This window comes from Mytilus californianus, unplaced genomic scaffold (assembly GCF_021869535.1).
Source record: "Mytilus californianus isolate M0D057914Y unplaced genomic scaffold, xbMytCali1.0.p SCAF_6, whole genome shotgun sequence".
NCBI classification, from domain to species: Eukaryota; Metazoa; Mollusca; class Bivalvia; order Mytilida; family Mytilidae; genus Mytilus; species Mytilus californianus.
The window spans coordinates 8,860,425-8,885,463 of record NW_026262712.1 but is presented as its reverse complement, the minus strand read 5'-3'; the positions used below and the strand labels follow the sequence as shown (position 1 = coordinate 8,885,463).

At 33.1% G+C, this 25,039-nt stretch overlaps 1 protein-coding gene and 1 pseudogene across 7 annotated transcripts in view; one reads left to right on the top strand and one right to left on the bottom strand.

Moving 5' to 3' along the window:
* The window catches only part of LOC127705503 (uncharacterized), a 154,377-nt pseudogene extending 152,549 nt beyond the window's left edge, over positions 1–1,828 (top strand).
* Positions 1,829–6,092: 4,264 nt separating this feature from the next.
* Positions 6,093–25,039, bottom strand: part of LOC127706962 (daf-12-interacting protein 1-like) — a 36,389-nt gene continuing 17,442 nt past the window's right edge. For 4 of the 7 annotated variants that reach the window (XM_052211697.1, XM_052211695.1, XM_052211696.1 and 1 more), the window contains 5 exons: positions 22,392–24,215; positions 20,129–21,079; positions 17,856–18,806; positions 9,770–9,816; positions 6,093–7,128 (listed from right to left, as the gene is read on the bottom strand). In XM_052211697.1, the coding sequence (XP_052067657.1) occupies positions 6,391–7,128; positions 9,770–9,816; positions 17,856–18,806; positions 20,129–21,079; positions 22,392–24,213 (4,509 nt within the window). In that variant the 5' untranslated portion in view covers positions 24,214–24,215 and the 3' untranslated portion in view covers positions 6,093–6,390. The remainder of the gene's footprint in view (positions 7,129–9,769; positions 9,817–17,855; positions 18,807–20,128; positions 21,080–22,391; positions 24,216–25,039) is intronic. The other 3 variants (XM_052211700.1, XM_052211699.1, XM_052211701.1) reach the window with 3 other exon arrangements.

The following is a 25,039-nucleotide window of genomic DNA, read 5'->3' as shown; positions in this document are numbered from 1 at the left end:
TTGTCTATTAAGTGTTTATTTTTTGGGAGAAATTCTGTTGTTTGAAGCGACTTTATTTAAGACGTTGGTAGGGCCTGTTAAAGGTGCAGTGGGGATTGAGCTTTTTCTTCATTGTAATAGAACCGAATTGTGATTTTAGATATATAGCAACATTAATAGCACTGATCCTTTTCTTATGATTTTGCGAATAGATCATAAATGTATTATGTCGGTTATCTACTCACTGTACTGATAGATTGATTGTCTGTATGTTATCTACTCACTGTACTGATAGATTGTTTGTTTGGTGGTTATCTTCACACTGTACTGATAGAATGATTGGCTAACAGTTATCTACTCTCTGTACTGATAGGTTGATTGTCTTTAGGTTATCTATTCACTGTCCTGATTTATTGATTGTCTACATGTTAACTACTCACTTTACTGATAAATATATTGTTTGTAGGTCATCTGCTCACTGTACTTATAGATTGATTGTCTAACTGTTATCTACTCACTATATTGATAGACGGATTGTCTACCGGTTATTTACTCTTTGTATTGATAGATTGATTGTCCACAGGTTATCTACTCACTGTACTGATGGATTGATTGTCTGCAGGTTACCTACTCACTGTATTGTTAGATTGATTGATTGACAGTATGTTATCTACTCACTGTATTGATAGATTGATTGTCTGTAGGTTATCTACTCACTGCACTGATAGATTGATTGTCTGCTGGTTATCTATTCACTGTACTGATAGATTGATTGTTTACGGGTTATCTACTAACTTAACTGATAGATTGATTGTTTACAGGTTATGTACTCACAGTACTGATAGATTGATTGTCTACAGGTTATTCACTCCCAGTTTTGATACATTGATTATGTATGGGTTTTTTATTACTGTACTGATAGATTGATTTTCTCTAGGTTATTTAATCAGTGTACTGTTAGATTGATTGTCTTAACGGTTATCTACTAGCTTTAGCGATAGATTCAGTGTCTACAGGTTTTGTACTCACTGTACTGTTAGATCGATCGTCTAGAGGTTATTCACTCACAGTACTGATAGATTGATTGTCTATGGGTTATTTCTCACTGTACTGATAGATCGATTTTCTACAGGTTATCTACTCAGTGTACTGAGATAGATTTTAAACAGGTTATATACTCACTATTCCGATAGATTGTCAGTTGATATCCGATCTATGAGTTTGACTCTCCCTCTGGTATCTTTCGCCCCTCTTTGATTGTCTACAGGTTCTTTGCTCACTGTACTGATAAACTGATTGCCTACAGGTGATTTACTCACTGTACTGATAGATTGATTTTCTATAGTTTATCTTCTCATTTTACTGATAGATTGATTTTCTACAGCTCATTTACTCACTGTACTGATAGATTGATTGGCTAGAGGTTATTTACTCACTTTACTGATAGATTGATTGCCAACAGGTTATTTACCCACTGTACTGATAGACTATTGTCTGCCGGTTATCTACTCACTTTAGTGATAGATTGAGTGTCTGACGGTTATCTACTCACTCTACTGACTGACTGATTGTCTGCCGGTTATCTTCTCATTGTATTGATAGACTGATTGTCTGCCGGTTATCTCATTACTGTACTGATAGACTGATTGTCTGCCGGTTATCTTCTCATTGTACTGATAGACTGATTGTCTGCCGGTTATCTTCTCATTGTACTGATAGACTGATTGTCTGCCGGTTATCTTCTCATTGTACTGATAGACTGATTGTCTGCCGGTTATCTTCTCATTGTACTGATAGACTGATTGTCTGCCGGTTATCTTCTCATTGTACTGATAGACTGATTGTCTGACGGTTATCTACTCTCTGTTCTGATAGATGCATTGTCTGCCGGTTATTTACTCACTGTACTAATAGATTGATTGTCTACAGGTTATCTACTTACTGTACTGATAGATTAATTGTCTGAAGGTTATCTACTCAATGTACTGATAGATTGACTGCCTGAAGGTTATCTACTCAATGAACTGATAGATTGACTGCCTGACGGTTATTTACTCAATGTTCTGATAGATTGACTGTCTGACGATTATCTTTGCACTGTATTGATTGATTGATTGTCTGACGGTGATTTACTCATTTTACTGATAGATTGACTGTCTGACAGTTATCTCAATTTTACTGATTGTGATATATGGATTACCTTCTTGTTATTTTATTCTTAACAACACCGTGCAGCTGCGAACAGAATCGCCATTCAATCACAAGGAAGTAATAGACAACACATTATAATAATAAAACAGGGTCCGAATTAGTTTGAAACTAGAAGAAAATAGTTAAGGCATCAACAGCTGTTGGTTATACTGTTCCCGAAGATAGTAACTGTCCTACAATCAGACAATTAGTTGCTTTAAATAGAGAAACATCAATTATCTACCTTTTTCTATCGTTATTCATTTATCATGTTTTTGATGTGAGTTGGAAAGGCCCATCACGTTTCATAGCCTTCATCGATGATGAGTTTATTCATAACATGGGTCTGTTGAATACGGCATTAACATCCTCTATAAAAAATAACAAAAATAAGTCTAACCTTTAGTGAAACATGTGAAAGGTTAACTCGAAATCGAATGGTAACTCTGTATAACCATATACACCGACGATAGTGTTTAAACAATTATATTTGTTTAAAACTGAATTATTATTCGCGTAGTCTTTAAGCGATACTTTTTAACTTTTTCGTAAAGCTGGAGGTTTGGCTAGCCATTAAACCCGGTTCAATCCTTCATGTTTTCTAAAAGTGTCCTAAACCAAGTCAGGAATATGGCAGTTGTTTTCAAATAGTTCGTTTATGTGTGTTTTTCGTTTGTTGTTGTTTTTGTGTTCCTGTTGTTCCTTTGTTTTCCTCTTTAACATGTTTAAGTTGATGTGTTTCCCTTAATTTTGGTATAATACCTGGATTTGTTTTCTCTCAATCGATTAATGACTTTTGAACACCAGTATACTACTGTTGTCTTTGTCTATTAAGTGTTTATTTTTTGGGAGAAATTCTGTTGTTTGAAGCGACTTTATTTAAGACGTTGGTAGGGCCTGTTAAAGGTGCAGTGGGGATTGAGCTTTTACTTCATTGTAATAGAACCGAATTGTGATTTTAGATATATGGCAACATTAATAGCACTGATCCTTTTCTTATGATTTTGCGAATAGATCATAAATGTATTATGTGTAATGCGTTGATTAAATTCATGTTTTCTTTTTTAAAAAAAAATAATGTTGGCTTCGAGATTGAAAAGGTTCGAAAGCTAATGGTTTTAGATAAATTGAAATTAAATAAAGTAGATAACTAATCACTAATCAAACGAATGATTCACAACGTTAAAATATAGAAAAATATTAATAAAAAATCAAATTGCTTAATGAATACTGTATAAAAGCAGAACTGTATCATATTTAAGTGTCTTAACATAGATGAATATATGATTTGAGCAAGTCTTTGTTATATACAACAAGCACAAGTCAGTTAAATGTTGTCGGGACAATAACATAAAGAGACCTCACAGCTGTATAAATTAAAAAAAAAAAGTTTTGTTACAGAATGATGTTTAGGCTTTTTAAATGTACACACTTCATTTGATGCAGATGATTTAAGTCTGACATTTAGCTTCTGTATATGAAGTATCAATCATTGTGAAGACTGTTTAGGTCAAATATTGAAAGATAGAATCAAATTATTGAAAGATAGAATCAAATTATTGGTAAAGTAAAAATCATGTGTTATTTTATACAATACCAGACAACTTTTGCAATTTGCAATGGATCAACATAAAGAATTTATCGCTTACCAAGCAAAATACATACATAAGAAATTTCAACACTCTTTCCTTAAGGTCAATCTGTTATCTGGACGTTAGAGAGTGGAAACAGGAACTGCAGTATCTTTAGTATTCGTATTTTTAGTATTCTTTTTTTTTCACTTATCTTTCAGGTTAGAGCATTTTTTTGTGACTCATCAACAATTTGTATTATATGAGTAGAAAACACAGTGTCACTTGTGGATAAAAAAAACCTGACGCTTTGGAGCATCTTCATTTTCTCTGGTTCGGAATGTGCCAGAGTTCCTCAATCTTCAGTTTTATGCCCCTGCAACTAAAAGTTGGGGGGCATTTTGTTTGACCCCTGTCCGTCTGTCCTTCCGTCCTAACCATTATGGTTATATATTTATTCCGCATAACTCCTCCTACAGTTTGAATGCAAGGAAGTTTTCACTTTGCTGGCTGTTTGTACATATATTAAAGGTGTGCATGTGGTTAGGGTTTTGATTTTTATAAATAATTGCTCTTTTGGGAGAAAGTTGATCTTTGTCATTTTTGGAGTATTTATTTGTATAAGAAATAGTCCGAAAGTGAATCACAAACATAAGTGCTCCTATGCTCAACTTTGATGTATTTTAAAATAAAATTTTGCATCTGAGAGGGCTTCATTTACGTCTCACAGACACAATAATATCTCGAAGAAGTCTCACATTGACTTTGTTATAAAACAATTACTTCAGAGTGGGGTGGGGGGCATCAATATTGTTTTGAGCGTGAATGATGAGTCTTATGTAGACGACACGCGCGTCAGGCGTATTGAATTATAAGCCTGGTACCTTTGTTAACTATTTGTCTAGTTTTAGACTGAAGTTCACTATTGTTAGTCGTTTTTCTTGGATTGAAGTGCTTTCTGTCTTCCTTACACTTAAGGTAATTGCTTGTCCTCTTAGGATCTTTGAAATGTCTCACCTTTGTCTTGCCAACACAGCATTGGATGAATCTATGTGTCTCATCCGATTTCATTTGATGTTGGAATAAAAACATTTGGATAGAATTTGATAGCTGTTTGCATGTCACTTTGTGATACATATTTTTTGGTCTTCAGCTAATGCATCGTTCTACTGAAGTGTTATATGTGTAGTTATTTCATTTTTATGACATAATTAGCTTAATTAAAAATATATTATGCAGTTTAGGTAGATAGTTGTCGAAGTAAAATGAATATAGACCTCGCTTTGTACTCAACTGACGAGCAGGTTTCGAACGTTTAATTTTAAGGTAAAATTCTACTGGAATACACGACATCATACTCCGACATTTCCATTTGATTATGTTCCCAATACATATTTCTAAAGAGAGTAGCAACAAATATTATAATTCATGTGTAATTCATTGCCGTTTATCAAACCTAGGACCCATGAAATCGTACTACTAAAAAGACAAACTTTTGAGAAAATAGTTTGAAGATGTCAACGAATGAGAATAAAAGTTAGTTTAAACTATGTGCGTTCGGAATGCTTTTTCTGGATTTACCTTTATTACGCTAAAAACCTAAAATTTGAAGAAAAAATATCATGAAAGAAATGTTTATGATTTTGTTTTATTTGCTTTATAATTTAAAAAAGAATCACTTGTCCACCTGATTCGACATGGTGTTCTCCAAAATAAATTGATAAACACCATGGAAAAATTATCATATTTATTGTTACCTGTGTACGTTATCTTATTTACCGACATTTTGTAACAGGTTATAGTTGTCTTTTTGACGTTGTTTACATATTGTATTTATATTGTGTCATAGATAAAATTTATTCGTTCATTGTGTGATTACTCGTTTTTGTTAATATTTTTTTATTCGAATTCAGCCATTTCAATTGATATTTTAAAGTGTGTCTTTCCATGTTGTAATGTTATACTACTGTTTAAGGTTAGGGTGAAGGTTGATGTCTGTTATAACGTTAAACCCGTTGCATTTGTTTGCACCTGTCCTGTGTCATAAATGTTTTGCGTATTTTTTTGTATAGTTTAGACCGTTGGATGTCCTGTTTGACTGTTTTAAACTAGTCATTTTGAGGCCCCTTATAGCTTGATGTTCGGTGTGAGCCAATGCTCCTTGTTTGACCTATAATGGTTTACTTTTTGGTGACTTGGATAGAGGTTTGTCTCATTGGCACTTATACCACATCTTCTTATTTCTGTATTGTAAAACTTAAATATTTGCATACGATGATATAATGATATAGTAACAACTTTTCTTTATGTGTATGTCAGATTGAACCCCTCCTGGCGTACAAAAATATAATCCTTGTATATATGAGGAGTTTATTAGTAAGTATATGTTATATAATCAGCAACAACATGATTTGATCGATTGAATCATTTAAACGATATATCTAATCTCGCTTTTAGATATGTGAAAGAAAATTCAAAATGAGATTTGAGTGCACTTAAAGAAACATAAACTTTGGAACAAAATAAACATCATTTATCAAAGCAAATTTAAAATATGGAAAGGTTAGGCAGATATGCATATTTTAATTTTGAGATGATAAGCATATAAGAATTTAGCTTGTAATCAAAGTATCAAAGTAAAACTAATGTTTTACACAACAAATAAACCTACAACTAGAATATAGCATCTCGCAGGGTGGAATGACCTTCTATTAGTGTATGGTCGACCTAGGCCAAAAACGACAAGCACTTCTCTGTCAACCTTAGGTATTTCGTCAATGTTAATTCCTTTCATTGGAAAGACGTAGTGACCTGATGGTAAATGTATTTTAAATCTGCTATCTTTAGAATGATCGTCTGAACATATTGATACATTTCTAGACCTGCATTTCAAAATTCCCACAGATGGTGACTGGGCATTATTAAACAAATATTTTTCCTCCTTGATATCTAAATAAATATCATTGATATCAAGCTTTGCTACGCTAATTAGAACTTGGACATTGAATGGTACTGTTTTTTCTTCCTTAACAATTGAAGTAACTACCATATCTTCATTGCAATGTGGATATGGAGTTAAGAAATCGACCTTATCTTCATCTGGATTTAAGGTCACTAGAAAACGATAAGATTTTTTCCAACAGAAGTCTTTCTCAAACGGCCAACAACAAGTATTTGTGTTGAAAATTGGTCTGAATATTCTCTCATGTTCTTCATCGAATCCTAAGTAACAATAACCATTGTTCATGTTTGTCTTTGCAATTATCCTCAATACAATTTCGGATGTTGGTGGAGTTGGTTGATCCAAATCGTTGGTACCTTTGGATCGTTTGGTACCTTTGATTGTCCCTCTGGTATCTGTCGCCCTTCTTTTGTTACTTGTAGCCATCTACAACAACAGAAATCGTCAATTACTTTAACGGTCATCTCGAAAACTAATGGCCCTAAAGAGCCAGTATCGCATACCTATATCAATGAGCATCTTCAACAATGGTCACTACAACTATTAGATATTTTTGGCGGTATGACTACATTTCATTGCAGCCAGGTTCTAAATAGCAAAACAATGGTGGTTCGGCCTGGCTTAGATTGACAGTAATGTGAACGTTTCTGGGCCATTTTTGTTTTGGTTTTAAAATGAAAAACAGCAATAAAAGCCCTCTTCCTGAATAAGTAAACCTTGAAATGATGCACCATATTAATTCTTTTCTGTCATAAAATAATCCCACAGTTACCAAAAGTGAGGTAAGATCTAGTGGTTTCATATCATTTTATCATCTACTACAATGTCGTTGGATGTAAATGTCATAAAGAAATGTGATAAAAAAAAACCAGAATAACACAACCTTGTGTGATTCACATATCAAAAGTTAATCTGTACCCAATTTAAATACAGAACCCAAAATGTTATCAAAATAATTTTAGAAATACATTGTCACGTATACATAAATACCCCAGATGCATGTTCATGTGTACAATTTACGCTGTTATACCAGATGTGTAGTAGTTCCGGGTGATTTATTTCAATATGCGCTGTTAATAGCTTGTCTCAGCTATTGTAGTTTAAGCCTGTCTATACTCTTTACTTTTATCTTGATACTGCACAAGGTTGAGCATTTGTCAGATTATTTGTTGTGTTTTAACACTAAATCAGTTTGATGTTTACTGATTGATACTTTAGTCTGGGAGAACCTGGTTTATTTATCAGTTGCAATTGGCTTTAAACTAGCTTTATATTACTGCAAAGAAGACATTATAGTAACATTTTTTAATTGGCTGCTTTTTATCATAAACCCACACCGATACAGTTGTTTATTATATCAAAACTTTATTATTCTGTCTTAGAAATTGAAGACAAATGGTGACATGACCACGTGGATATGATCCCTTTCCTAGTGCGATTTGTATAATACCTATTCATGACAGCCGTCATTTACATCAAAGGAGTAGATCCAGTAAGGGCAGATTTTGGCCTCAAACTTCAATTTCATCTGATGAAAGATTTTGGACACTTTTTAAACACTCAAGTGTCTACTTCATTCGATTCAATTAGTTTTTGTGAAAGATTTGAACTCATTTGGTCATTAAAGACGATCAAATTCAAGCTTAAATATAAAAAAAATATAGAAGATTCAGAAGCCTTTACAGATAATTCCAATCAAGTATTGTCATGTTTCAACATTTATATTGTTCATAAACACGCTGCATTTTTTGATAAATAAATTTGAAAATGTATACCCAAATATATGGCAGTGTCAAATAATAGGTTTTATTATAATAAATTATTTGTGTAAAGCTTTTACACATAATTCATTAAAAACCTTTAGCAGTTTACATTCTTTTAATATATAGTTATCAGTTTATTTTCGATCTATGAGTTTGACTGCCCCTCTGGTATCTTTCGCCCCTCTTTGATATTGTAGAATTGAATACTGAACTTTATAAAACCGAAAGTAGTTTTTCATTTTCCTTGCTTTAGTATGGCCTTTTGTGTACCTAGGTGAAGGAACTCAACTTTGGATGGTTGTTCATAGGAAAGTGCATTGCTTTACAAAATCTTTGATCCGTAAATGATAATACATGTACATCATTCTAATATGACGTTCTTCAAACGCTTTGATTACACACTGGTGATAAGATTCAGAAATATTCATATTTTTCTATGTTGTGATGTTACACTATAGTTTCAGACAAGGGTGAAGGTTGATACCTATTAAAACGTTTAAACCCGCTAACTTTGTTTGCACCTGTCCTAAGTCTGGAATCTGATGTTCAGTAGTTGTCGTTTGTTGATGTAGCTCATACGTGTTTCTCGTTTCTCGTTTCTTAGATTAGACCGTTGGTTTCCTGTTTGAATGGTTTTACATTAGGTATTTTTGGGGCCCTTTACAGCTTGCTGTTCCGTGTGAGCCAAGGCTCCGTGTTGAACACCGTACTTTGACCTATGATGGTTAACTTTTGCAAATTGTGACTTGGATGGAGAGTTGTCTCATTGGCACTCATATCACATCTTCTTATATCTATCTATATATGTCAGCTGATAGACAACGTCATGATTTGTTTGCGCTGTTCCAATCGTACTCCCATGTCGTATGCATTTTATGAATGATAACCTCACGTCATATGGTGTAAATAACGTAAGAATGTACGGATTTTACGGGAAAATGCATGAATGGGAAACTGAAGACACGAACACATAAACAAACGGTGCAAATAATTTGTATAATTTCATTATATTCTTAAAAAAAGTAAGAAAGTCAGTCAAAATAATCCAAATCAGTCATAGTATATTATTGTATATCGTCTAAGAATGTCACCTATCTCAAGTATTTAACATTGATGATACAAGCACTTTTGTATTTTATCAACACATTTACTTCTTAGAAATGTATCAACTGAAATACATTTTCAAAAATGGGTTTTCCCATAACTATTTTTAGTAACAAATCAAACATTATTAACAACAGGTACAATGTAACAAAATCGCGACAAAAAGTATTTAAAGAAATGAAAACAACGGTAATACTTACATTATCTGTTTTGACAATTACCGCTTGTCTAATCTGGTCTAATGAACCTACAAAAAATCAATTAAAGTAACTAAAGTATTACATATTTATATAAATAAGATTTCATATTATTTGTACATGATGATACTGTTTGTAGATAGATGTGTTCAGGTACATAAACAAAAGTTATGTATCACGGTAATGAAATCGTGTAGTAAACGAATGACTTTATGTTTTAGAACTTGTTGTATCACTATAACGCAATGTGAACATCTACAGCTATATAGACATTGGTTAATATGTAATTTGTTGAATACTCTTCGTTACGAGAACACAACAGAAAAACCAAAAGACTTTTTAACATCGTATAGGTACTCTCTGTTTTTATCATCATGTGTTACAGTTTGTATGTTACCTTCATTGTACGCGCATGGGTTGCATGCTTGCGCTTTTACTATTTACTCGTATTTATATATTGTATACATTGTATAGTATGTAAAACTCATATAACATGTATAAGATTAGAAAACATCATAAAGTTTATATTTAAAGTAAGAACAAACATGTTAAAATACCATACACCTCACCCGGGGACTCAACTAAACTAGACATATTTAAGCTAATGAAATAAAAAAATCTAAATTATAAGTCAACAAGTGTGTATGTGTGAAAATAATACAACGCTTATTTGAATCTTTACTTTTTAAAAGTAAAAGTGTGCTTAGGAAGGAAAGAATACCTAAACCACCTAAGATAAAAATCAAAATTATAAACAACTTTAAGATTTTAATGAATGGCATTATAAGTAAGCCGGCAGCTTTAAACAACTTTATCATCAGTTTGTCACGTGTTAAACCTTTCAAATTTATCAACCAAGAATGTAATTACAAGCCAGTCAAGCGTACTTTAAATAAAGTAAATAACAAATTTAAGAACAATCAAAACAATACCCAATATGATAAAAGACATCCATATATGTACGCTTAATGTTAAAGGACTAAGAGATAAAGAGAAAAGAACCAGATTCTATCAATGGATAAAAATTCAAAAAAAGTCTTATAACTTTTATACAAGAAAGTAATTTTGATGAAATCTAGAACAAAAATTATATACTGAAACTACTAACTATTTCTATTTTAGTCATGGTACAACCCAAAGTAAAGGTGTAGCCATTATAATTGATAATAGACTAGATGGCAAAGTAATCAATGAAAACAAAGACAAAGACGGCAGACTACTAATGTTAAACAGAAATCGAAAATATAATTTATTCGCTCATTAACATATATGCACCAAACATAGAGACTGAAAGAAACATCTTCATAATCTTCCAATAATTGTCAGGAGTCGTAGACAACTATGAATATTGACCAGGCGTAGGTCTGAGGGAGCCACTCTCCACACAGGTTTAATATGTACAAATAAAAAGCTGGTATTTACAGTTAAAACTATCTACATCAAATGGTGGTTTATGTGGTTGTCCTCAGGGCCGCAGCTGCATGGAGGCTGGCCTTGAAGTCGTCCAGAGTCGTTGAGTTGGTCACCGTTGTTGGCAGATGGTTCCAATTCTGGATAGTGCGTGGAAAGAAGGATTGTCTGTACACTTCTGTTTTGGTGTATATATGCCTCAATCTGTTTGCCCCTCTGGTTCTGTTGTCACTTTTGTTGATGATACTGTCGGTTTCTGGGATGAAAAGCATGCCATTGATGGCCTTGTACATGATCAACAGGCGATGGTCTTTACTTCGGTCTTGTAATGATTCCCATTTGAGAAGCTGAATCATGTTGGTGACACATCCAGGGGTTTTATCTCCGTAGTTATTAGACATAACGGGCTCCCCTTCTTTGCACTTTGTCGAGGCGGTTTATGTCTTCCACTTTGTATGGGTTCCACACAGCAGACGCGTACTCCAATGATGGTCGGACCATGGATCTGTATGTTGTTTTTCGGACTGTTCTGTTATAGTCTCTGAAGTTGCGGCGCAGGAATCCTAGAGTTCTTGAAGCTTTGGCTGCAGTTATCTCTGCATGCTTTTTCCAAGTTAGATCTTCGCTGAGAGTAACGCCAAGATATTTGCTGCTGTCCACAACTTCGAGTTGGTGTCCATGTAGGTGGTACTGTGTCTCTAAGATTTTTTTTTCGGTTGGTGCCTATTCTGATGACTGTGCATTTAGCAGGGTGAAAGCTCATCTGCCATACATGTTACCATGCTCTAGGGCAGCCAGATCTTGTTGGAGGTTGTTTGCATCTGCTTGATTCCTGATGTGCTTATATAACAAGCTGTCATCAGCAAAAATGCGAACTGCGGAAGATGAAACTCAATTAGGCAGGTCGTTAATGTATACCAGGAACAAGAGCGGACCTAGGACGGTGCCTTAAGGATCTCCAGCAAGAACATCTAGCATCTCTGAGGTAGAGCCTTTTACTATCACTGTTTGTGTTCGAGATGAAAAAATGATGAAATCCCTTTTTGGCTGTTTCCTCTAATCCCATAAAATCCTAGCTTGTACAAAAGGCGTTGGTGTGGCACTTTGTCGAAAAATTTGGAAAAAAATATGAACCCCTTAAAAAAAATCGGAACACCCCCGCCCCCCCCCCCCCCCAAACTTTTCGAATCCCCCTTGGAGCCATGGAACCATTGTAAGGGAGGTAACTCTAATGCAAAAAAAAAACCAAACAAAGCATAATCAATTCTGAGTAAAAATTTATTACCACAGAACCCTTTGATATACACTAGTGTAATATTATATGTATTTAAATCACAGTATTTGATGTTTCTAGAAGCAGCTAAAAAATATTTCATACTAGAACTAGCAAACAAATAGCAAAAAGTACCAACATATATAGCAACAAAGCTAATGCAATTGTCCATTAACCAGGAAACCCTTGTTTTTGCCCCTTTTTTGCCCTTAATTCCTAAACAGATTGAGCCATAACCCCCCAAAGCTAATTCTAACCATCCTTTTGTGGTGTGGAAACTTGCGATACAATTTCAGACAATTCCATACACTGTTCCACAAGTTATTGTCTGGACACTAGAAAAATGCTTATTTGGACCCCTTTTTGACCCCTAATTCCTAAACCATAGGGACCATAACCCACAAAACCAATCCCAACCTTACTTTTGTGGTTTCAAACCTTGTGTTTAAATTTTATAGATTTATATTTACTTATACTAAATTTATTGGCAAATTTCCAATGGAGTTTATTATACTAAAGTTATTGGCAAATTTCCAATGGAGTTTATTATACTAAAGTTATTGGCAAATTTCCAATGGAATTTATTAATACTAAAGTTATTGGCAAATTTCCAATATACATAATTTAAAAGCAGTGTAAGTGGAGTAATTCAAATGTGTTTGAATAACCTCCCTTACACTGCTTTTAAATCATGTTTTTTACTTAAGAAATTGTTAATTAACCTAGAAACCCTTGTTTTTCCCCCTTTTTTGCCCCTTATTCCTTAATGGTTTGAGCCATAACCCCCAAAAGCCAATTCTTACCATTACTTTGTGGTATGGAAACTTGTTGTATAATTTCAGAGAGATTCATACACCATTCCACAAGTCATTGTCTTGAAACTAGAAAAATGCTTATTTGGGCCCTTTCTGGCCCCTAATTCCTAAACTGTTGGACCAAAACTCCCAAAATCAATCCCAACCTTTCTTTTGTAGTCATAAACCTTGTGTTTAAATTTCATAGATTTCTATTCACTTATACTAAAGTTATTGTGCGAAAACCAAATGTCTTCGGACGACGACGACGACGTGATACCAATATACGACCGCAGAAATTTTGCCGTCGTATAAAAACTTGAAGAAAAAAGAGGCTTGAGAACAGGAAAGATGTGTCAATCATAACTATACAAGCATAAATTTAACAATTATAGATGCTAACCCTTTCGGTGCGTATAAAAAACGATAAACAGACAGAAAGTCACAGGACAAAAAGTAACAAATTTAATAAGACAAAAAGTCAAAAATAATTTGATAATAATTGTTTGAATATATAAGAAAAAAAACCTTGAAATATTTTTTATTACATATATTCATTTTACAGTTTTGAAAATTGTTCATTAGCCTTGATAAATGAACATTTATTAAATTTTAATCTTGCAAATGATATAATTCCTTGGCACAACTAAGCCGTTTAAGTACCAAGCCACTTTGACATTTTGTTTTCTTAACAATTATTTGCTTGTTATTGATATTTATTCAATTTCTATTTATTCAATAAATTTCAAGTACAAATTGCTTTATATATATCAAAGTTATGAAAAATACAAAAATGTTTATTTAAAATATAGTGTTTTTTTTCAAATAAAAATAATATCAAAACTGAAATGTGACTATTGTCCTGTGACTTTCTGTCCTACATTTATAACAGACAGCTGACCCCAAAGGGAGATGACCTTAATCACATCTTTTGACAGGTAATTAAATTTTGCTATATACATTTTGACATTCTTTAATTTAAGTATTAAATATCTTGTACCCATAAATATTCATATATTGATTCCTGATTATGACTATCAATTTTGACTACACTTGCATGTACACGTTACATGAATGCAGAGGTAATATTTCTTTGCACCATGAAGTCATTAATCTACCAAGCCATTTTGACAATTCTTTCAATTTCTGATTTTTTTAAAACCAATTTTGTTTACAATGATGCTTTATATAATAGTTCAAAGAAAAATACAAAAATATTTTAAAAACATAAGCGTTTTCCTATTGAAAGAAAAATAATCTCAAAACTGAATTGTGACTTTTTGTCCTACATTCGATTTATTTAAGGGAAGACAATTTAAAACAATACCAACTATTTTGGGGAAAAATCCAATTATTTTGATCATTATTTTAAATAAATTGCATGCATATATTTCTTTAAAAATCATATTTTGGGAATAATAATTATCAATCCCTCATCTGTGTCAAATGTCCATTGTTAAACAATCTCAATAATAAATGCACAGTATCTATGATTTTGTCCTTTATTATATCAGTATCATTGAACTCTAATGCAATTTTTCTGAACTGATTATTATATATTCTACTTTTAGGAATTTTGGTCCTCAATGCTCTTCAACTTCGTACTTTATTTGGCCTTTTTAACTTTTTTGGATTCGAGCGTCACTGATGAGTCTTTTGTAGACAAAACGCGCTTCTGGCGTAAATACAAAATTTAATCCTGGTATCTATGATGAGTTTATTTTCTACATCACAAGTTGGTTGACCTTTATGGAATATCTATTTCACAGATGACAACAGATATGTTCCTTTGGTCGTAACTGCAATCCCATCCCATTTTCCTTGAATGTGACCTACCCAATTGAACTTATCACGGGTTTTGTACTTAGTAACATGAGCCACTTTGACAATTCTTTTCATTTTTGATTTTTTTAGAACCAATTTAGTTCACAATGTTGCTTTATATAATAGTTCAAAGAAAAATACAAAAGTGTTTTAAAAACATAAGCGTTTTCCATTGAAAAAAAAATCATCTCAAAACTGAATTGCAACTTTTTGTCCTGTGACTTCTTGTCCTATATTCCATTTGTTTAATCGCAGACAATTTAAAACAATACTAACTACTTTGGGAAACATTATTTTGATCACTGATTATATATATATAATATATTCAGCCAGCTGAAGGACGCCCCCGGGTGCGGGAATTTCTCGCTGCATTGAAGACCTGTTGGTGACCTTCTGCTGTTGTCTGTTATATGGTCGGGTTGTTGTCTCTTTGACACATTCCCCATTTCCATTCTCAATTATATATATATATATAACATGTATAAACAGTTATTACTATATTGCATGTGTATATATTTCTTTATAAATCTTAGAAAAAAAAATGTAATAATGATAAAGATTATAAAACTGTCTAATAACTGTAAACATTAAGATGACATTCCGAACAAGATATTTTAATTGCTTAAAACTCTTGAATATGAAATTTTACACTGTTTTACCTGTCATAATCCCAGTTGTTAATCTATTGCTCTTAATTAATATCTGACAATTATAGTTCACCTAAGGTCACCTGGTCATTTGATCACAACAGGTGGTCTAACAAGATATATCCAGCATGTCAGAGATACAATAAATGCCAAACATATTTCACACACAAAGTCTAAATGTGTACTGTACTATATGCACTTGTGATAAGAATACAACTTTTAACTGCAGCATTTCCTTCTGAAAGGTAAGCCTTATACCCTCCTTACTTAAAACATTGATTCAGAATTCTAGTGTTGTGTGGATAAATTACAAAAAAAATAATATAGCTGTTATCAATTTTGATAAAGTTCATTGCTTAGAAAAATTGCCTTTTCAACTATTCAACAATCAGTCACTACTTATACAAGTGATTTCATTATCACCTATTTCAGTGATTTGATAAATTCATTTATCACCTATTTAACTGATTTGATAACTTCAGTTATCACCTATTTAAGTGATTTTGGTGTTTCCTTTGATCAGATATTGTGGTGAGAATTGCGACAGGTTGTATGCAAAAAATAACTTGCATGTAAAAATTTTGATACAATATTTCTATGCAGCATATTTTGGGAATAATAATTATCAATCCCTCATTTGTGTCAAATGTCCATTGTTTAACAATACCAATAATAAATGCACAATATCTATGATATTGTTCTTTTTTATATCAGTATCATTGAACTCTTAGGCAATTTCTCTTAACTGATTATTATATATCTACTTTTCTACATCACAAATTGGTGGACCTTTATGGAATATCTGTTTCACAGATGAAAACAGAAATGTTCCAATTGTCGTAACTGCAATTCCGTCTCATTTTCCTTGAATGTGACCTACACAATTACACTTATCACGGGTTTTGTACTTAGTAACATGAGCCACACGACCGGTTTCTCAAGTGCAGCAGGATCTGCTTACCATTATTTCTGAGCACCTAAGATCACCCCCAATTTTGGTGGGGTTCATGTTCCTTAGTCTTTAGTTTTCTATGTAATGTTTTGTGTACTGGTGTTAGTTTGTCTTTTTCTTTTTTAGCCATGGCATTGTCAAGTTTGCTTTTTTTACTTATGAGTTTGAATGTTCCTTTGGTATCTTTCGCCTCTCCTCTACTACTTACTTTTTGTTCTTCAACTAGTTAAGTACGTCCTATATCAATGTATGTGGGGAATATAAGTGCTTAAATAACTTCAGGTTTCGGATCCAGACATTTTGATAAGGGGGGTTCCATCCCTGGAAAACCATGAAACTTTTACATTTTAAAAAAAAGAGGAAAAAAGGGGGGGGGGGGGGGGGGTTCTAACTCCTTGATCAGAAAATGAACTAGTTGAACCAAACCATTTTTTGATGTGCCTTTCCCATATCAGGGAACTTTCTAGGGAATTATTAACATGTCCATGTATAATGAAATTTAATGTCATTGATAGATGTGACCTACTGAATCAGACTATTTACCGGATTTGTAATAACATAAGGAACACGACTGGTGCCATATGTGGAGCAGGATCTGTTTACCCTTCCGGAGCACCTGAAATCACCCCCAGTTTTTGGTGGGGTTCGTGTTGCTTAGTCTTTAGTTTTCTATGTTGTGTCATCTGTACTATTATTTGTCTGTTTGTCTTTTTATTTTTGGCCATGGCGTTGTCAGTTTGTTTTCGATCTGTGAGTTTGACTGTCCCTTTGGTATCTTTCGTCCTTCGTTTTCGTCTTAATACATTTACCACTTTCTCTAGCATGTCTAGACTCACTGAGTCTCTCAAAGTGATTCAGTTCTTGACACCCGTATGGGTGCTTTGGTATTGCCGAAGACTAATGTTTATATAGCCGTTGGTTATTTTTTGTTTTGTGTTTGCTGCTTCATTGACAAATACATATTAAGCAACTTTCAAATAACAGAATAATCCCTATTTCAAAATCAAAGTTTTATAGCTAAATTCTTCATTTTATTTTTACTAAAATGAAAATTATGACTAACCTTTGGTCAACTAAACTTACAAAGCATTGCTCATTGTAAGGGCGATTTTAAAACCAATTTCATTGCTCTGAATTACCGTTTTAAAAGTGTGCTTTACATTTTTGAATGGTGTTTATATTTAAATACCTGGCTTTGTTGGTTGATTTTTCTTAATTTCTCCATACATTCTATCAAATGGATTGGAAGATACTGGTTTTTCATTCTTTGGTGGTCCACACACCAGCACATTTTCACGTACATCATTATAATTACTTCTTTTAGCACCATTTGATTTCTTCCGATGCTCATCTTTTTGGGAAATTCTTTCGTCTTCTCTATGTTCCCGTTTTATTTTCTTTGCTGGATTTGAGTCTGAATTGTGTTGAGAATTTGTTGCTGAGTGTAGTTTGAACTGTTTTGTAAAAGGTTTTGAGGGAATTGAAGAAGATGACATTGATTTACCTAACTTGTTACTTGGTGACGGTTTAGATGAATTAGGCACAGGCGACGAAGATTTAGTCACTAATTTTTCTGAATAAGGATTTTTCCTTACAGTATTTTGTGAAGAACTTGCTGATTTTGTCACTAAATTTGAAGTGGATTTACTTTTTAATGAATTAGAGATTTGCTTTTCTCTTTTAACATCCACAGTTTGTCTCTCTTCAATTTCAGCCTCTCTTCTTATTTTCTTATTTTTTAAATATTCTTGATATTCTCTTTGAGATGCCATCTCTCTTTTAGTTAATAATCGTTCCTCTCCTTTTTGGGGTTTTTTAGTTACTTCAATTTTGATATGTTCTTGGGATTTTTGTTCAGCAATTTTTAACAAGTCATTATTATGATTAAAATTCATTGATGTAGGTGGTGGAGGTTTTTTCTTCTTAACAGGTTTCTCCTCCCTTGAAGATCTGTCTGAACTTTTATCATCACTATATTTATCATTGTATTTAGTATCACTGGAATGACTAGAAGATTTCTTAAAATCAGAATATTTCCTTTCTTCATCATCTTCATTTTTAGAAGTTTCAGATTTTTTTCCCTTTGCCTCAGTTTCAGATGCTCTGTCCTTACCCTTTTTTCTTTCTCTAGGTTTAGGTTCTTTATGCATGTAAAAATTTTGATAATACTATTTCTATACAGCATATTTTGGAAATAATAATTATCAATCCCTCATTTGTGTCAAATGTCCATTGTTTAACAATCCCAATAATAAATGCACAATATCTATGATTTTGTCCTTTATTATATCAGTATCATTGAACTCTAAGGCAATTTTTCTGAACTGATTATTATATATTCTACTTTTCTACATCACAAATTGGTTGACCTTTATGAAATATCTGTTTCACAGATGACAACAGATATGTTCCAATTGTCGAAACTGCAATTCCGTCTCATTTTCCTTGAATGTGACCTACCCAATTAGACTTATCATGGGTGTTGTACTTAGTAACATGAGTCACACGACCGATGTCACAAGTGCAGCAGGATCTGCTTAGCATTTCTGAGCACCTAAGATCACCCCCAACTTTGGTGGGGTTCATGTTCCTTAGTCTTTAGTTTTCTATGTAATGTTTTGTGTACTGGTGTTAGTTTGTCTTTTCCTTTTTCAGCCATGGCATTGTCAAATTTGTTTTTTTGCCTTATGAGTTTGAATGTCCCTTTGGTATCTTTCGTCTCTCCTCTACTACTTACGTTTTGTTCTTCAACTAGTCAAGTCCTATATCAATGTATATGGGGAATGTAAGTGCTTAAATAACTACAGGTTTCGGATCCAGACATTTTGATAAGGGGGGTTCCATCCCTGGAAAACTATGAAACTTTCACATTATTACAAAAAAGAAGAAAAAAATGGGGGGGGGGGGGGGGGGGGGGGGGGGGGGGTTCCAACTCCTTGATCAGAAAATGAACTAGTTGAACCATTTGTTGATGTGCCTTTCCCATATCAGGGAACTTTCTAGGGAATTGTTTACATGTACATGTATAATGAAATTTAATGTCATTGATAGATGAAGGGTAGCTTGGTCTAAATACATTTACCACTTTCTCTAGCATGTCTAGACTCACCGAGTCTCTCAAAGTGATACAGTTCTTGACACCCGTATAGATGCTTTGGTATTACTGAAGACTAATGTTTATATAGGCGTTGGTTATTGTTTGTTTTGTGTTTACTGCTTCATTGACAAATACATATTAAGCAACTTTTAAATAACAGAATAATCCCTATTTCAAAAGCAAAGGACTATGGCTAAATTCTTCATTGTATTTTTACGAAAATGAAAATTATGACTAACCTTTGGTCAACTAAACTTACAAAGCATTGCTCATTGTAAGGGCGATTTTAAAACCAATTTCATTGCTCTGAATTACCGTTTTAAAAGTGTGCTTTACATTTTTGAATGGTGTTTATATTTAAATACCTGGCTTTGTTGGTTGATTTTTCTTAATTTCTCCATACATTCTATCAAATGGATTGGAACATACTGGTTTTTCATTCTTTGGTGGTCCACACACCAGCACATTTTCACGTACATCATTATAATTACTTCTTTTAGCACCATTTGATTTCTTCCGATGCTCATCTTTTTGGGAAATTCTTTCGTTTTCTGTATGTTCCCGTTTTATTTTCTTTGCTGGATTTGAGTCTGAATTGTGTTGAGAATTTGTTGCTGAGTGTAGTTTGAACTGTTTTGTAAAAGGTTTTGAGGGAATTGAAGAAGATGACATTGATTTATTTAACTTGTTACTTGATGTAGGTTTAGATGAACTAGGCACAGGCGACGAAGAATTAGTCGCTAATTTTTCTGAATAGCGATTTTTCCTTACAGTATTTTGTGAAGAACTTGCTGATTTTGTCACTAAATTTGAAGTGGATTTACTTTTTAATGAATTAGAGATTTGCTTTTCTCTTTTAACATCCACAGTTTGTTTCTCTTCAATTTCAGCCTCTCTTCTTATTTTCTTATTTTTTGAATATTCTTGATATTCACTTTGAGATGCCATCTCTCTTTTAGTTAATAATCGTTCCTCTTCTTTTTTGGGTTTTTTAATTACTTCAATTTTGACAGGTTCTTGGGATTTTTGTTCAGCAATTTTTAACAAATCATTATTATGATTAAAATGCATTGATGTAGGTGGTGGAGGTTTTTTCTTCTTAACAGGTTTCTCCTCCCTTGAAGATCTGTCTGAACTTTTATCATCACTATATTTATCATTGTATTTAGTATCACTGGAAAGACTAGAAGATTTCTTAAAATCAGAATATTTCCTTTGTTCATCATCTTCATTTTTAGAAGTTTCAGATTTTTTCCCCTTTGCTTCAGTTTCAGATGCTCTGTCCTTACCCTTTTTTCTTTCTCTAGGTTTGGGTTCTTTATGCATGTAAAAATTTTGATTACACTATTTCTATGCAGCATTTTTGGGAATAATAATTATCAATCCCTCGTTTGTGTCAAATGTCCATTGTTTAACAATCCCAATAATAAATGCACAATATCTATGATTTTGTCCTTTATTATATCAGTATCATTGAACTCTAAGGCAATTTTTCTGAACTGATTATTATATATTCTACTTTTCTACATCACAAATTGGTTGACCTTTATGGAATATCTGTTTCACAGATGACAACAGATATGTTCCAATTGTCGTAACTGCAATTCCGTCTCATTTTCCTTGAATGTAACCTACCCAATTAGAGTTATCATGGGTGTTGTACTTAGTAACATGAGCCACACGACCGGTGTCACAAGTGCAGCAGGATCTGCTTACCATTTCTGAGTACCTGAGATCACCCCAATTTTGGTGGGGTTCATGTTCCTTAGTCTTTAGTTTTCTATGTAATGTTTTGTGTACTGGTGTTAGTTTGTCTTTTTCTTTTTTAGCCATGGCATTGTCAAATTTGTTTTTTTGACTTATGAGTTTGAATGTCCCTTTGGTATCTTTCGTCTCTCCTCTACAACTTACTTTTTGTTCTTCAACTAGTCAAGTCCTATATCAATGTATATGGGGAATGTGAGTGCTTAAATAACTACAGGTTTCGGATCCAGACATTTTGATAAGGGGGGTTCCATCCCTGGAACACCATGAAACTTTCACATGAGTAAAAAAAAGAGGAAAAAAAGGGGGGGGGGGGGGGCGTTTCAACTCCTTGATCAGAAAATGAACTAGTTGAACCAAACTATTTGTTGATGTGCCTTTCCCATATCAGGAAACTTTCTAGGGAATTGTTTACATGTACATGTATAATGAAAAATTTATTGTCATTGATAGATGAAGGATAGCTTCTTTTAAATACATTTACCACTTTCTCTAGCATGTCTAGACTCACTGAGTCTCTCATAGTGATTCAGTTCTTGACACCCGTATGGATGCTTTGGTATTGCTGAAGACTAATGTTTATATAGCCGTTGGTTATTTTTTGTTTTGTGTTTGCTGCTTCATTGACAAATACATATTAAGCAACTTTCAAATAACAGAATAATCCCTATTTCAAAATCAAAGGACTATGGCTAAATTCTTCATTGTATTTTTACTAAAATGAAAATTATGACTAACCTTTGGTCAACTAAACTTACAAAGCATTGCTCATTGTAAGGGCGATTTTAAAATCAATTTCATTGCTCTGAATTACCGTTTTAAAAGTGTGCTTTACATTTTTGAATGGTGTTTATATTTAAATACCTGGCTTTGTTGGTTGATTTTTCTTAATTTCTCCATATATTCTATCAAACGGATTGGAAGATACTGGTTTTTCATTCTTTGGTGGTCCACACACCAGCACATTTTCACGTACATCATCATGACTACTTCTTTTAGCACCATTTGATTTCTTCCGATGCTCACCTTTTTGGGAAATTCTTTCTTTTTCTATATGTTCCCGTTTTATTTTCTTTGCTGGATTTGAGTCTGAATTGTGTTGAGAATTTGTTGCTGAGTGTAGTTTGAACTGTTTTATAAAAGGTTTTGAGGGAATTGAAGAAGATGACATTGATTTACCTAACTTGCTACTTGATGACAGTTTAGATGAACTAGGCACAGGCGACGAAGATTTAGTATCTAATTTTTCTGGATAAGGATTTTTCCTTACAGTATTTTGTGAAGAACTTGCTGATTTTGTCACTAAATTTGAAGTGGATTTACTTTTTAATGAATTAGAGATTTGCTTTTCTCTTTTAACATCCACAGTTTGTTTCTCTTCAATTTCAGCCTCTCTTCTTATTTTCTTATTTTTAAAATATTCTTGATATTCTCTTTGAGATGCCATCTCTCTTTTAGTTAAAAATCGTTCCTCTTCTTTTTTGGGTTTTTTAATTACTTCAATTTTGACAGGTTCTTGTGATTTTTGTTCAGCAATTTTTAACAAATCATTATTATGATTAAAATTCATTGATGTAGGCGGTGGAGGTTTTTTCTTCTTAACAGGTTTCTCCTCCCTTGAAGATCTGTCTGAACTTTTATCATCACTATATTTATAATTGTATTTAGTATCACTGGAATGACTAGAAGATTTCTTAAAATCAGAATATTTCCTTTGTTCATCATCTTCATTTTTAGAAGTTTCAGATTTTTTTCCCTTTGCCTCAGTTTCAGATGCTCTGTTCTTACCCTTTTTTCTTTCTCTAGGTTTAGGTTTTTCAGGTTTGTTTATCATGGCCCTTATTTGTGCTGCTTTTTCTTGCAATGCATATCTCATTGTTTCAGCATGTGTTCTGTCAAATATAACTTCTCTTTTAATTCCTTCATCAGTTTTCCCAAGCATTGTGATAGTTTTTCCATTCACTCTTTCCTCAGCTTCCTTGAATTTTTTTTTTATTTTCTGAAGACTTTCAAAATTTCCTGTCATTTTATCTCGGTCTATTTTACTGGATAGAGGAGAATACTTCGGATATCCGTTTGGTTTTTCATTCTTGTCACTATTACTTGATGACCCCTTTCCAATTGTTTCTGAAATCTTCCTAATTTTGTCAAGTTTTTCTGTATCCGATATTTTATCACCTACACGCCCAAGACTCCCTGATATCTTTTTGATAATTGCAAGTTTTTCCTGGTCTGACATTTTTTCTAAATTATCTTTATATGATGGTTTCTTGTCAGACTGTTTAGGAACATCTTTGTCATTTGAATGTTTATCATTTGATGGTTTCTTGACTGTCTGTCTAGAAACATCTTTGTCATTTGAATGTTTGTCATTTCCAGATTTTCTCTTCTGCTCTGAATGAGAAGGTTTATCGTGTTTATGTTCTGAGGAACTTTTGTCACTTACTGCTGAACTTTTATTTGAATCAAACTTTGATGAGAATACAACAGTTTTAGCTTTTCCAAAACTTGCAGCTAGTTTTTTAGCTCTCTCAAGTTTTTCCTGTGCAGATAATTTTGCACTTTTATCTGTTTGCTCTGTGATTTCTTCTGGAGGACGAGGTTTCTTTGAAATTCTAAAAACTTTCTTTTTTTCTTCTTCTATTTGTCTTTGTTTCTCTTCTTCTTTCATTCTTTGTTCGTCCATTTCTTAAAGCATGAAAAATACAGTTGAACATAGTTTCATAAATATTTCAGGTAAAAAAATTACAAAGATAAAATTGATTCAGAAAGAAGGATAATTCAAACATAAAAATATATTAACATAGTTTTAACAGCTTTAAGTTTAAAGTCCATGCTTTATTATTTTATTATGGGAATCCAAAATATCTTTTCCGGTAAATTGAAACTAGAGGCTCCAAGGAGCCTGTGTCGCTCACCTGATATTTTTATTTACAATTGATGCATAAATCAATGCAGCTGTTATACGTTTGCGTTAGTTTCAGAGATATAAGCCATAAATTGCATGTTATCCCTATGTTTTATTTTTAGCCATGTCTGTCATGTTGGTTGGCAGGCAGGGTCCTCGGACACATTGTTAAAACTAGATACCCTAATAATGATTGTGGCCAAGTTTGGTTAAATTTGTCTCAGTTGTTTCAGATGAGGACTTTTGTAAAAGATTACAAAAATTAACGAAAAATTGTTAAAAATTTACTTTAAAGGGTAATAACTCCTTATGGGGTCAATTGACCATTTTGGTCATGTTGACTTATTTGTGGATCTTACTTTCCTGAACATTATTGCTGTTTACAGTTTATATAAAAAAAGAAGATGTGGTATGATTGCCAATGAAAAAACTCTCCACAAGAGACCAAATGACACAGAAATTAACAACTATAGGTCACCGTACGGCCTTCAACAATGAGAAAAGCCCATACCGCACAGTCAGCTATAAAAGAACCCGAAATGACAATGTAAAACAATTCAAACGAGAAAACTAACGGCATAATTTATGTACAAAAAAATGAACG